This window comes from Pagrus pagrus (genome assembly GCF_965226575.1).
Source record: "Pagrus pagrus genome assembly, chromosome: 3".
Classification (NCBI taxonomy): domain Eukaryota; kingdom Metazoa; phylum Chordata; class Actinopteri; order Spariformes; family Sparidae; genus Pagrus; species Pagrus pagrus.
The window spans coordinates 14,816,169-14,831,482 of record NC_140187.1 but is presented as its reverse complement, the minus strand read 5'-3'; the positions used below and the strand labels follow the sequence as shown (position 1 = coordinate 14,831,482).

General features: G+C 42.2%; 1 protein-coding gene across 3 annotated transcripts in view; it reads right to left on the bottom strand.

The window, feature by feature from the left end:
- kaznb (kazrin, periplakin interacting protein b) overlaps positions 1 to 15,314 on the bottom strand; it is a 132,622-nt gene that overhangs the window by 75,928 nt on the left and 41,380 nt on the right. For all 3 annotated transcript variants that reach the window (XM_084349990.1, XM_084349992.1, XM_084349993.1), the window contains exon 6: positions 6,106 to 6,310. In XM_084349990.1, coding sequence (XP_084206116.1) covers positions 6,106 to 6,310 — 205 coding nt within the window. The remainder of the gene's footprint in view (positions 1 to 6,105; positions 6,311 to 15,314) is intronic.

Sequence of the window (15,314 nt, the reverse complement as noted above, 5' to 3'; positions counted from 1 at the left end):
GAGTCTTTGCTATGCCATGATTAGTTCTTTGACTGGAGGAAGTCTAGTGAGGAAGAGGAAGAGAGAGGGAGAAATGTTAGGGGAGTGAGGGGCTGCCTCTCTCTGGCTATTGTTTGGACACAGTTCCTCTCACGCTGCATTGACCACAGACAGGGCGTGGCAGAGGGAGGCCACGCAGGGAATATGAGGGAGGGGGTGGTGGAGGATATTCGGGTGGTGATGGATACAGGGGGAAGGTTAGAGCGCATTGCATATTTTCTCTGCATGTGGACAGCGAACAGGAAGGCGGGTGGTCCCTGGAGAGAGTTACAGAAAGAGAAAGAGCTGGAGTGGGTGGGATTTTGTCCCTGTAGTTTGGAGTTCTGTTCCCAGCCCTGCTCATGTGCACGATGAAGTAATGAGAGACCCGGGGCCTCTGACAAACTCAGGCCAGATGGGGAGAGGATTCTTCCCCACAATTACTCTGCAGCAGAGAGCATTAGAGCCAGTGCAGCTTCTCCTCTACGGAGAAAAGATAATCACTGGGTCTTTACAGAGAATACTTAATCAACACTGTTTTACAGCACAGAGTACAGTTTGGAGGATGTCTTTGAGCATTTGAGCTGTTTTATCTGCCTCTTTATCTGGTTATAGTATCCTAGCATACTCATGTCTCAATAGAAACCATAATAAGTTTGCAATGTTGCTGATCGGGGAAGTATTTCTTACCAATCCATTATAAAGTTTACTTGAAAAGATATTTTCAAGGTTCCTCAACATCCTGAAGAAACATAAAAAGGATAGAGTGCATTTTTCTGTGTAAACAAAGGTAAAAGCTTTGGGGGTTGTTCTTTTTGTCCCACTCAACAAAAAATGCTCTTCTGAGTCAAGACCCATGACTACTGCAAACCAGAAGCAAAACAAAACTGAGGAGAACAAAACACATTTAATGTTTAATGGCTGACACAACAGTATTCTTAACAATCTGAGAGTACCAGAACTGCCGTTAGTGTTAATTGTTTTAATTTGTTTATCAGAAATCATGTTTTTTTCTTATATGGTGGGTGGTTGTTATTACTAGAAATAACAAGCCTCTGCCACTTTCTCTGTGGAGAAGACGACATTTACAGGCAAATTCAAACCACTGCAATTAGTCGATCAACAAAAAGATTATTGCACAGTGTATTGATAATCAGTTAACTGTAAAAATGGCTGTTTTCAGCCTTTAAATATGGAGAATTCCTAATGTTCTCTGTTATATGTTATATATTATATAAAAGTGAAAATCTTGGGGTTTTGGACTGCCAAAGGAAGGTGTTTTAATGCCTCGCCTTGGACTTTGAGAAACGGGGATGGACAATAATGAAAGAACAATCATTAATGCTGGCTCTATTTGAAAGTCAATTGAGAGGCAAACATGCAGCTATAGTTGCCAAATTCATCCAAAACCGACCCCTAATCTAAAAGTGAACGATTACATTCCCCCACGTGTAATAAAAAAGTAGTTCTTCTTTTTCTTCTTAAACTGCTGAATATTTCATCAGGTTCCAAAACATAATCTTCAGCTTCTGCTCGCTGTTCTGGCAGCACAACAGAATCTTAATTGTCTCTCTCCTTGGGTGTTGGTAGTTGTTCTCTGATTAGGTTTCTTGTTTTTACTTTTAGCTTTTTATAAATGGAGATATTTTTAAAATGTAGCTGCTAATCTTTTGTTCAGCCTGGAGAATTTCATCCCCCCATCACTGACCTGAACCTCCTCTCACTACGTAAAGCCATGGTTCTAACCTTTAGGCACCTGTTTTTTCCTTGACCTTCACCCTTCATGATGCTCTGGGACAAATACAAATTGGTAAATTCATACACATGTCACTGCTTTCTTCTTTTGCATTCAGCACATCATTCCCTGCTGTGTCACCCTTTATGCCCTACGCCGTGTGAGTCACCAACAGCTGCCTTACTGTTGTTTTTCAGAAAGGTTTATGGATTAGTATTAGCCGACTCCCATGAGTCCATGATGAGCACTTTCTCACTGACCGACTGCAGGGCACTGATCTACCAACACTATAAATGATGTAATCTCCCATAAGGTTAGCTTACATTGATTTTAGAGGACAAAATATTTTCATACAGCCTCTGTTCGCTGAGACAAATTGAGTGGAGCTGGATATGTGCTTCAGATGGACATTAGGTATGTCAGCAAGGCTGTCGTTTGGTCAGCGTCATTTAGGAATGTTAAACAAGGCCTTGACTTCACAGTGATGGATTAAGAGGAAGGTCCAATAAAAAAAAAGGGTGTCATCAACTTGGCAATGAATACATTACTGTCAGTGGCTTGAATAAAAGGTGGCAGGTTGTTTATAACAGTCAAAGACCTTTCCATTGACTCTAAATAGAAGATAAGACAGAAGAAAACAAGCTGAGACAAACACGAGACGTGCGTCGAAAAGTTACACAAATTGCACAAAAGCAAAATGAAGTCAAGCTGGATGAAAGTTTTCCAGTGATTAATCTCTTGCTCCTCATGATTTGTTCAGTAAGAAGGACAGACTCCAAAGCCAACACGAACAGCAGGCTGAAGTGCTGTGTTTATAGCCTTATTGGACATCTGTCAGAAATGTTACTAAAGCTCCACAGGGAAACAGCACAAATTCTGACATTTTGGCACAGTGTAATATATTTACAGGAAGTCACCTCATACATATTAATGAAAAAACCTTGTCTGTGCGGCTGCTTTGATCCTGCACAGGGCAGAGCCAACAAATGGACTAACAAACAGCCTGGCCTTGAGAGGGATGCACACCTAAAGAACATTTAATCTCCCGTAAGCCACTGGACGCTGACGCTGGCTCATCACACACCAAACTGCCTCACCCGAGAGATCCCTCAGACGAATCATCTTAAACTTAAAATCTTAAAAAAACATCCTTAAGCTAAGCATTTCTCCGCCTCATCCCTCTTATTGCAGGCGAGGTGAGGGCTCTGCTGTGTTAGTTTTTCAGTTTAAGGGAGAAGAGGGTGGTGGTGGTGGTGGTGGTGCTGGAGGAGGACTGTGTGGATGTGTTTGGTTCAATCAGTCACCTGACTGCTGGCCTGGCCTCTGGGAACAGGAAGTATGACATCACTGCTCTGACATTCAGGAATGTGGGAATGTCAGGCTGCCTGTTCACACTGCTGGAACGAAAAAGAGCGAGCAGGAATCACACAACAGATAACTCACTGCAGCTGCGTTATTCCAACAATAAAGACTAAACACTAACAGCTTCAGCCCTCTGGGCAAAAAATGCTGTCCCTGATTTGAGTGAGGCCACTCTGTTGACACAAGGACGTCCCGCAAATAAGTTGAACCTGTCTCAACTATTACTGCAGTGCAAATCCAGACCATACATTGGCCAATCACATATATGCAATTGGTATTCCTGGCAGATGACAGTGTAGTGTGAAAGGAGTATTTACTGTTGACCTAGCAACCCTCACAATGAAAGATGATAACTTTTCTGAGTTGTAAGATCCCTCCTCATAAGAATATAAACCACTCACTGTTCAGTGTTTGGGCATAACTTCCATGATAGTTTCCTATGTGCGCAATATAAACACAATGCTCATTTGTGGGGGTTACTTTCTTCTTATTGACAGAGAGCAGCTGCAACGACAATCTCAATTTCTCTCGAATAACTTTTTCTTGTGGTTGTGATTGGTTCATTGCATGCTGCTCACCTTACATTACATCCTGATTAACTGCCACTACTGTTTATGTGCTTCAAGTCGAGTTTCTTTACTCTTGGCCACACATTATCGTATGGATTACAAACATAAAACAAAACTATAATACAATGGCAAACAACCAAAATAGATTCCCAGCGAAGCCAAGTCATCTAAAGAGAGGCAGAACATTACTTGTCAGTCTTTAATCAGTCTGTAATAACAGTATAAATTTGAACGTAGGCGGATGATTTACAAAGTATTTTGGCAAATATTTTTTTACCCTTTTAGATAAAATCTGCAGTCACATTGTGCGCTGATTTAACGATATATGCCATATAAAAATAGAAATGTCTTTGTTTCTTGAATTAGAATCCAAACATGTTTTCTTCCCATAAAGCAAAATGTGATGCGTCCTTATGAAGACTTGAACAGACTTATTACAACCGATAATGTCATCAGAACAAAACACTACCACACACTCGCCTCTTCACTTGCAAACAAAACAAAAGATCCACAAAGCCTTACATCTGCACTGGATTATTCACACAATATTATCATATGTGTATTATGAACACAATAATAATATTCAGTTTATTAATATATCACAGTTATCATCAATGCTGGCATATTGCAACAGCTCTAGTGCAAACGTTTTGCTCTGTGGATCAGTAATGTCATAGCATCCATTCATTGGTTAGCTAGCTAGCAACAGCATGGCACGTTGGTGCATCTTCAGAGATCGCAAACTCAAACCTTGTTCCATTTCCCCCAAAATACTGTGGTTATGGGCCTGCTGGCAAGAACGTAATCACTTGAGGAAAGCTGTATCTGTGTACACCATGTATACAAGATCACTCTTCAGTGTTCCAATCAAATTCCTCTCGACTTTTTGTCTCAAAATGCTGTTTAATTTGGACTTTACAGCACGATTTCTCTTCTATAAAAAGGTGGTACTTGTAGGACATAATTTAAAATATAATGTCCAAAATCGAAGCAGCAAAAGCATGAATGGATTCAACTCGAAAATCACTGTAACCAACATTTCCGGTGATGCCTGACATCATTATAATAACAGTGTTATTATCTCAGAAGACCTCATTGTGTGAAATCAGTGAGGTGCTCCTTTAATTGCATCTTGAGGACGCATTGCATTAATTCCTGAGAATGTGCAAGGCCACGGCTCTGAGCATAAGTCTGGTAGCTGTGATTCACATGCCAGAGGCGTAGTTAAAAACAAGAACATCAGTGCTCTGAAACCACATTTCACATCAGCCTTTAGGACCAGCAGTCGGTATGAGGGATCACCTGCTGCTGAACAACATATGACCAACACAGGAAGCCATTTAATGGACACTGACAGCAAGCTGCTTTGTAGAGTATCTCCATAACCCCAGGCTTATAAACATATCCAAGTCAAACGCAGAAGACACACAACCCTAAGGCCAAAGACCTGCAACATGAGGTCTTTTTTGGCCAAACTTTCTGTACTAGCAGGCGATGAAAAGATTAAGCCATGTCATGCTATATTCTGTTGTAAGCCTTATGGTTGCCATGGCTAATTAGTCGCTCCATAAATCGATTTGATAACCAACAGTGGTATTTGGTGTTCAGTTAACAACATCACAGGGACTTTCCAGTCTACACTGTTGTTCCAATCATTACAAAATAAAACCTGTAATTAATGAATCCAAGATGTCAGCTATATAAAAGTAGTAATAGGGTTTAATGAGACACAGACCAAGCTGAAGCAAACATAAAATAACTATAAAAATTGCAACAGCTAAATATACAACAGTATTCATCAGATTATTACTTGAATAAAAAAGTGATATGAGAAGTCACGACATGAAGCCAAAACTTCATCATTTGTAGCTAATGAAGCCAAAATGCAGTTTATCAAACAGTCCCGTGAAAACTTCAGTTTAAAGCTCATTCCTCATTCATCACATCTCCTTCCCAGCTAAGTGATGGTGCCATATTGTCGCCAGCCCCGTCAGAGATGTTGGCACACAGTTCTTTGGGCCTGAAGCTCAGTTTTGAGACTCCTTTGCCAGGCTCAGGGAGAGAGAGCAGAGAAGGAGCCAGAGCTGGAGGGAGTGCAGCCCCCAGAGGAGTCCAGCTGCTGCCTGGGAAACCAAACCCTGGACCGGCTCTGGCCCACGCTCTCTAACCTCAACCCCTCCCGTCTAATAACAACACTCAGTCTGTCTCTTGTTCTCTTTTCCACTGTCATTCTGGAGTGGAGTTTGGGGGAAAATAAGTCAGTATAGGATGATATTAGTCAACCCGCTGCACATTCCCAGAATACTTCCAAATTCAAAACACTCACACATGCTCATGTTCTCACCCTCACACAGAGACAGAGAGGCAGCGGATTAGTGCACACATTCACCCACACGTTCGCATACATGCTGGGACACTCACCCCGGTAGTGGAGGCTGTCATCGTGGTTGTGCTGGTGGTGGTTCTCCAAAGCCGGGGGGCTGCTGGCACCCAGCTCTGTCAGTCTGCGGCTGGTGGCAGAGAGCTCGGAGCGGAGGTTGGTCACTTCCTGACTGGCAGACTGGATGGCCCCATCGATCCTCTGTGCCAGCTGTTTGTTGTCTTCCATCATTTTAAGGATTTTCCCCTGAGGACCAAATCCACACAGAGCAGCATGATGTCAAGTGGAGCATTAGAGAGAGGGGGAAGTTAGGACCCTTTCCTCTTCCTCCTCTTATCCCCCTCTCCTCTTCCTCCTCCACCTGTGCTTCTTCTCTCACAGTTTACTTTGCACATAAAACAAGCCAAAAAACGCCGGTCCCTCCGCTGTTGTCCGCTGCTGTCTACCTGTTACTGCAAAAAGACAAACGTCTGTGTGGCCAAGCAGCACAGCGTCAGAGAAAGCATGTGTGTGTGAGGGAGATAGAGTGCAGGGCAGAGGAGAAACAGGAGTGAGGTGAGCGCGGGAGAAATAGAGAGGACGCAAAGAGAGAAAAAAAGACAGAGGAGGAAAAAGAGATGAAGCTCAGCAGGCAGAGGGGAAAGTGAGCGCTCCCGCCGAGGAGAATGTGCTGTGAGCAGCTGCTCTCAGAGAGGACCCAGCACACACTGAGATGACATGCAGCCTTTTAAATGGATTGTACCATGTGCTGGACCAGGGGAGAGTGCGGGGGGGACGCAGTTGGACTGAGCTGCTCTTCTGCAACTCTCTAACATACAGAGTGTGTTGTGTGGATCCCACACCCTATGGAGTCTGTAATGAGTTAGTAATCGGGTGTAATAGGGGAAAAGTACAGATTGTTTCCCTTTACTTGCTCCTCTCGCTGCGCTCAGAGCTTCGCAGCACTTTGACGAGCACTTGTCAAGCCCTCTATATCTTTCCCCTCCTGCTCCCACGTTCCCTTCCTCCCTCGCACTCACACACCCGCTGTCTCTTTGTCTCTCCCACCCCCTCTTTTTTCATTCCATTATATATTCATCTCTTTGTCCTGGGAAAGCTCACCCCCACATTGGTGGAAGGGGAAGGGGGCTGGCTCAAGGCGCCCAAGGGGAAAACATTTCAACTCTGAGAGCAAACTTAGCAAAGGACAGAGGCATGGCCCTCTAATGGGCTCAACACAAAGAGGAGAGGCCAGGAGAATTACAATCGAGCTGCGGCGAGAACGTTGTGGAGCTTTACTTCTTTGATCAAAAACAGTTGGAAGGATTACATTTCAGCTTATCCGTCAGCCCCAACAAACAAACAGCGCTGCCATCAATTCTTATCTGTACAGCTGTAAAATTCCATCACACACACAGAAAAAGGTTAGAGACCGTTCATCTTAACTTAAAACAATTCCAGATATTGCTGAGCCATCACAACTTTGAATCTGCATTTGACATTTCATTTCCCAAGTAAGAAAACACACCCTGTCTCTGGCAAGAAAGCGAGGCGGATGAGTGATACATCACTCAGACGCTGTCATCCGAAGCTCATGGTGATAACGGCTCAATGCTCATTGGTATTCACACAATGGCAGAGACAGACAAACAGAGATGGGACTGCAAGCGTGCAAGACTGAATGAGACACACAACTTGTTGGTTACACCGGCAGTTTGCTCACCGCACCCTGCTTATGATGGAGTCCCTGCAGTGACTCGGGTCAAGATCAGATCATGTTTATAAACAACAGCCAATCAGTGTGGCCTTTGGCCTCAACTTTAATCTCTCTCAAGTATATAAGTGAAAGGTGCATACAGTGCCACTTTTATTTTACCTTTATCTCTTTTATCACTCTTTTCTTCTACTTTGACCGTGACCGAAACAGAAACTTTCTTTCAGTCTCCCCTTTGTCATAGCAGGCGGTAGTAATGCCCCTGAACGCTGTTTGCCACTCGAGATACAATTGGGGAAAAAAAAAAGAAGAAGATGTGGTAACTAGACAGCTAGCCATTACCACATTATGTGGCTACGCTGAAGGAAACAACAGACGGAAGTGAGAACCTGTACCTGCACCTGGAAAAAGTTAGCTCACCAGTGGGGGAACTTTTGGGATTACATACAGTAATAATGAATTTGACTGATTTCATTATCTTTTTTTTCAAAATTCAATAGATATCACAATAATATCCTCATCGTGAATTATTGTGGTGAAGACAATCATGATGGGGAATCTGATATTATGACAGCCCTACAAACAAGTAAAGGCCTCTGTGACAGTATCCCCAGGTATAAACGACCTCATTGTAGTTCCTAAAATTAAAAAAGGTAGACTAGACAATCAATAAATAAGTTGGTTAGACTAATCTGAGAGCCTCATATTGTTGTAAATGAAATATTTGGGGGCTTTTAATTACATCAGCTAATTGGATTTAATTTGAAGATGTAACTGTGTTCTCTTGGAAATTGTGATGCCATTTGCCGGCCTTTTTATAGAGAACAATATCAAGACGTGAACGGCAGTGCGCAACACAATGCATTGTGATAATTTAGGACATGGAAGCTATGGTAGAAATTGAGTAATACTGTACTAGTGGAGGAGGTAGACCTTATTAAACTTAAAAACTGGATGGAAGGTGGAAAACATGATGAAAAACACAGATTTAAAAAATTACATCATGCTAACATGTTGATGTTTAGCTGGTAAGCACGAAACACAAAGTAAATAGTGAAAAGCCCATCGATAGAAACGCAGAAATTGCTTCCCACTGTCTGTAATTGTTTATTCTTTTTATAGCTTTCTGGAGTTATTAGAATTCATCCTTAGGGCAACATGGAGATTTAACGCCAATCCATCCACTAATTGTCTAGAATTTTTATTAGAAGCCAAAATTGTCAGATGCTGGCGGCAATGAAAGGTCAGAGGATGATCACAGTCTGTAGGATTCTGAAGACCGTGAGTTTCTGTAATAAATTTCAAGGTAATTCCTGACATATTTGTCCAGATATTTCTGTCTGGAACAAAATGGTGAACTGACCAACCACCTCTTGAGGCACACTGTTAGCATGGCTAACAATTGTAAATTGAAGCTGTAGATGAAAGATTTTATCCAATCCTGCACCACAAGGACACACACAGTATCAAAACAGTGCTTCTCTTGTTGCATGCCACTGTTTGTTGTCCTCTTTCTGTCTGTTATGTCTCTTTATCGCATAATCTATCTGTGACATCCATCAGCATCTGCTTTTCAACCCACGACCAAGATACGCAAACATGACAATTATTTCAGTTACAAGAGAAAACTTCTCCAGCAGCACTGGCATGTTTGATCATATCGCATGTAAGCAGATCATTATCACCGTCTAGACAATCCCATCACTGTCCCCGATTAGTGCATTGGCCCATATTTGTACAGACAGACATTGAACAGATATAGCATGAACTATAGGGATGATCAAGGTTCATGTCCAGTTCTTGCTTTACACTGAAGGGCCCCGTTATTCCAGAATGGCTGGTTTTCTTAAACAACATGACAGCTTCATTCATATAAAACCACAAGCACAGTCTGCTTTGAGCTCTGTAAGGGAAGGCCTTTCATACGTTCGACTGTGGAATGCGAGGAAATTAATGATTATCAGGGTCAAGGGTCACAACGTGTCCCAGATACACATCAATAACCGGACAAATACTTTGAGGACTCATAATTGTGTGTGTGTCCAAAACACACAAAGTCCTCCTCTGTCTTCACAACTGGACTGAAAGCATTTGCAGCACAGCCATGGCAGAGACCTTCGACCAGTGCAGGAACTTGACTTCCTTAAACAACCACTTCTCCCACCACTGGTTCTGGTCCGCTTTTGCAAACTTGGCCGAGTGTTTGTGTTGTTAGTTTGCTCACTTGTATGATGCTATTAATGGGAAGTTTAATTAAGTGTGCCGAGGGTGTGCAGTTAAAAAGAGGTATTGATAAACAGTCACCATGACTGTCTGCCTGGGTTAATTGAATATCGACTAATCCTCCGCACACTGGAATGCTTTCCATTTTTTCCCAATAGCAAAGTGATATAATGCCCTGCTCAACTATTTATACAAGTCTTATCAGGGGCCTCGGGAAAATATCCACTCCACTCTCCAAGACTCAGTAATGTCCATCAAATACTGTGAGGAAAAGGCAGCTATAGAGCCTGTCAGGTGTGAGAGAGTATGGGAGAGTTTTCTGTGTGAATAGATGGAGCTGGGTGAGGTGTAAAATTAATCTCTAGAACAAAAATACTTTTAGGAGGTACGTTATGTCATCCGAATGATGTGTGTATTACCAGTGAGCCGAGAAGAAATCACCAACCACATTTCATGGAACAACTTCCATCTGAGTGACGATGAGGGGGCAGAAAGATCCATCAAAGTGCGAGGGAACACTTGACTCTGAGACCTCAGCGGTGTGTTGGTCAAGGACTCTTCCTGGTGACACACGGTGCAGAGTTAAGGCTTTCACACCCACAGGAGCACATATGATGAGGAGTGATACTTTAAAAAGAGAGCAAATCTTTGAACTGAAGACATGTGGTGCAACTAGGCTGGTGTTTGCAGGTGGACAGAAAGGAAACTCCCATTAGAGAGCACAGATATACTGCAGAGTAACAGCTAAAGTTGTGGCTGTCCCTTTGGGACTCAAGGGGAGGGTGAAGGTGTGAGTTGCTGATAACAAGAAACAGAACAATCAATAATACATGGCAAATTTATAGCTAATTAAACTTAATTACTAGTTATTTTACTGTTAACAAACAATGGAATTCTATAGCAATTAAAAGGTTGATAAACATCAGTTGCAACTTTATAATGGCCAACCAAATAATGTTTCTAGATAACCTACACAGTATTTATTAACAAAATAATAGAAACATTAGTTGCACCTTTACAAAAAAAATGCTGAATAAAACGTTATTGAAGCATTTTATTGTTTGTTAACAGTGAAATAACTATAAACTCAAATTTGATTAACTATAAATTTGCCATTTATTAATAGTGGTTGATATAAAGTGTTATCCAACACACTCGGCCACATGCTACTAAAGCCACAACTGCATCAGAACCAGAATCAGAATCTGGTTTATTGCAAAGCAGCTTTTCGCATACAAGGAATTAGCCCTACTTTACTGGCACATAACAACAGTCTGACAAATATATAACGAAGATAAAAGCAAGTACTGCAAGTCAGGAAGCATAAATAGATCATAGAAAATGTACAAAGTCAATATTTGCTAGTAAACAGTGAGAACCCGGTCACGATGCTCTGCATGTCACTAAAAGGTCTTTCGAAGTTATTTTTTTTCTGTCATTGGACTTACTTTAAATTTGATTCCCAAATGAAACCTCCTCATTTGTGATTATAGCAGATCTGAAATTGAAATATTTGGGGTTCATTCCATGGTCAAGTAATAACAGGCCTCTTAATTGGCACTGAGAACGACAAAATTCCTCCAATAGGAACGAGGGACCGTCGACAGACACGAATACTCTCTGGAGGGCTTTATTACAGCATAATGGTTGTTTATATATTCCAGAGAGATACTGTGGAAAGTATTTCTCAGCCCCCATACGCAGCAGAGCTGCTCTGAATCTAAACCATCACAGACAGCACTTCTGAATTTCTAAATCTCTGTATGTCAAAATATTGTCTGCTGGGGACTGAAACAAAACGGCAGGTTTCAGGATGTTTTATTCTGGAAATAAAGGCTGTCTGGGTACACAGCAAACTGTCTGCAAACATCAAAGGGTACAAGAGTTTGGATTCTTTACTTGTAGGCAGGTTAATTGGAACCGCATTGGGATTCTACTTTTGTCTGTTCACCATCAGCACAGTGCAACTAGAGGAGAAAAACAGAGAAAGGTGCTGCATGAAAAGGATGACAGGAAGACTTTGAGTGCCCTTATCAAAGTTTGACAAATTAGAACAAGTGATTCCTGTGCCTCTACAACTACCCCTTGCTTTCTTTTGCCAACAATCGTGACAAACAAGATACTTCAGACAAAACTGGCCATTGTGGGCTTGGTGAATATAGCACCACTTTCCCACAGCAAAAGGGCTGCACTGATAAGTTTGTGCTTGTGCTACAATGCTGGTTAACTATTTAAGAATGGGCGCTGATGTAATGTAAAAAAGATCATCAAGCATGAATCACTTGACAGCAATAGAAAAAAGACAAAAAAGAAAGCCGAGTTTAACTACTTTGAATGCAGATTTATAAAATGCAAATGTCACAGTTGGAGGGAATAAATGGGTATTTATGTCTGTACAAGTGACGGGAAGAGAAAGCCTTTTGCCCTGAGTGGTCACACACAGGGACAGAGGGTCATTGATGGAGTAAACAGTGAATGGCAGGGAGCGGAAACTCAACTCCTTCTCTTTGTCTGTGTGTTTTCCCTCTCTCCTTTTCTGGCTTTGCTTCTACATGTTTGCTGGTGAAGTAAATATGCAACTGTTTGTTCACTACCACAACAACCAGCCGACTGGTTTGTGGACTACTATTTCTGAAGCTGGGAGATGAGATGGCTGTCAACATCTTGTTTTTTTGCCAGAAGTGACCATTTTTGGATGAGAGGGTGGAGCTGGGGAGAACATCCTGACTGGATCTAACTGAGAATGGTCACAACTTGTCAATCAATAGTTAGCCACGCCCTATAGCATACCCTGCTTTATCAGCTATTTTACTCTAAATGGGACCATCATTTAAAATATGAGCATAATTATTTTCTGAAGATGACTTGAAACTAGGGACTGAGACCATACAGTCATTAGCAAACTGTTTACTGAGATAATACATCCAGTGAGAAGTAGGGTCAGGTTTTGAAACCAGCTAGTTCAAGTGCAGCTTTTTGGCCGAGACACAGGCAACATGAAGTGATGCAACACTCCTTCATTGCTGCTAGTTTGATGTCGGTTTGGTGTGTCTGGGCCCTAATAAACCACACAATTAACTGAGGACAGTCATCATAAACAACATCAACAGACAATCTGAGTTTGAAAGACTGCAAATATAGCTTGTGAAAGAGGCAAAGGAAGCAGCATTCAGCATTCAAATTGTTGAAAAGATTTGCTGCACACGTTTTTTTGGTCTATAACACCCCCATGAAGATGAAAGGGTACAAAGAGTACAAAGGATCACTTATAATCTAAGGAACCTTGGTCTTTGTATTTAAATTATTCTCACTTTGTTGCATGTGGGGCTTCAAAGTCAAAGTAACTGACATTTTAAAACAGGCATAAGTCATAACATCTGAAACAAAACACCTTATCAAAAGTACTTTAAAGCCAAGCTATTAAATGCACCTGTCTACAGTCCAGGCAGTTTCTGACGTCACTATATGCTCAGTGGTCTTTAACCCGTGAATGCTCATTTAAACCCACAGCAAGGTGATATCAACAGGTCACTGAACAGGAGACAGCAGCAGTTTCACTTCAGGTTGAACTCTGGCTGAGGGGTAAACTCCTATAAAAGCCTATAGAGGCTGAGATGAGACCTGGAGAGAAACACCTATTGTCAAACTCAGAATGCCTGTAACCTAAAGTCCTCCTGAAGTTCCACTCCAACGCCTTGCAGCCGCGTCCTTCTCCCATCTCTGATAGTCTCTTAATAATAAACAGTTTGACAGCCTCTCCGCTTGAAGATAATGGTCAGCAGGGTTGCGGGTGAAGTCGATGCCAGATGCCTTGATGAGTATGAAGATAAAGGTTTGTCTGCAGGACTCTGGGGGAATCACAGGCACAGAGGATGTCGGGGTGAGGGAGGCGGGAAGGGAGAATGGGACCTGCGGGATGGGAAATATTTATCTGATGATGGAGAATAAAACTGTTAGAAATGACATTCCTCCACAGTTTCATATGTCTTACCCCCACCAAGACCCATTCTGCTTCTTGCCTCATTTCCCCTCGATCTCACTTCTGCTCCCTGCTGGCTGTTTTCTCTCATTGTTTCTTCTCCCAGTGATCCCCAGGATGCATTGCCAGGCTTAAACGCAATATGTCTGCTCAATCCCATTCTGCCCCACTCATACTTTTGTTTCCAGATTTGAGCATGCAGAACTGAATGCTGCAGTCATCTCTAATGACATGCAGATCACTGTGAGATCGCAAACGGAGGCAGCATGGATACAAAAGGTGCGTGTTTTGCACGTTGCGTGACAGACTCAGCTACTTTGCTGCCGTCTAATTGAGTTCCTCACTCCTGTCATCGTTCTCTGCTTCCTTCTGCAGGAGGCGCAATTACATGGTGATGCTGAGAGAATGGGAGACGTGCCTATAGCTCACCGGGGAGATGAGAAAGATAGCTGACAGTTTTATAATCATCAACATAATTAAAGTGCCATTTGAATGAGTCCAAGTTACACCAAATCGTTGTTGTAGCTAGTAGCAGCTTTATCACAGTCCTGATCCGATAAGAAAAAACTGCAGGTTATAACTATTGACCAGCTGTTCAATATAGCAAAAGAGCTGTCTCTGGGTAATGCTACGAGAAGATTTCTCTCAAGGTAAAATGTTTTCTACAACACCCGGAGAACCTCATTCATCGCCAACCCTTCCTCAATCCATCTCTCCCCCTTTCTTTTCTCAGAGCAGCAGGGTGATTTTCAATGGGCAACTGCACTGAAAATCACTCTGACAGAGCTCTCCCTGTTGATTTATGATATACGTTTAGTTATTTATTGGCTAATCATGGCAGGCTGCTGAGAGCAGGTTAGAGTACACCTCCCAAGACAACTGGGCAAGCCTCAGATGAAGAGATGAAAGGGCTGGGCCGCTGTCTGGAGAGCTTGGGAGACACTTGCTTTCAAGGCGGAAGAATAAACCTCCAATTAATGAAAGTCAGGAAGATCATGTAGGAATAGTCTGACATTTTGGGGGGGAAAAAACCTTTGCTTTCTTGCTGAGAGTTAATGGTCCAGTACACAGGATTTAGGGGCATCTAGTAGTGTGGTTGCAGATTGCCTAAAAAAGCGGCTGTAAGGGGGCCCGCATAATAACTTTTTTCACGATCATAATTTAATCCATTCCACCCAATAACATTTGGACAGTCGAGGACATGATTAAATGCCACATGATTAAATAATGTATTCCCGTTCAAGTTAGTGGGGGGCTAAACTAGAAGTTAGCTGTCATGGTGGATGAAATGCACAGATTTTATTGGCCCCACAATGCAGAAGATCTGAGTAATTTTAAACCCGAAAAGTAGCATT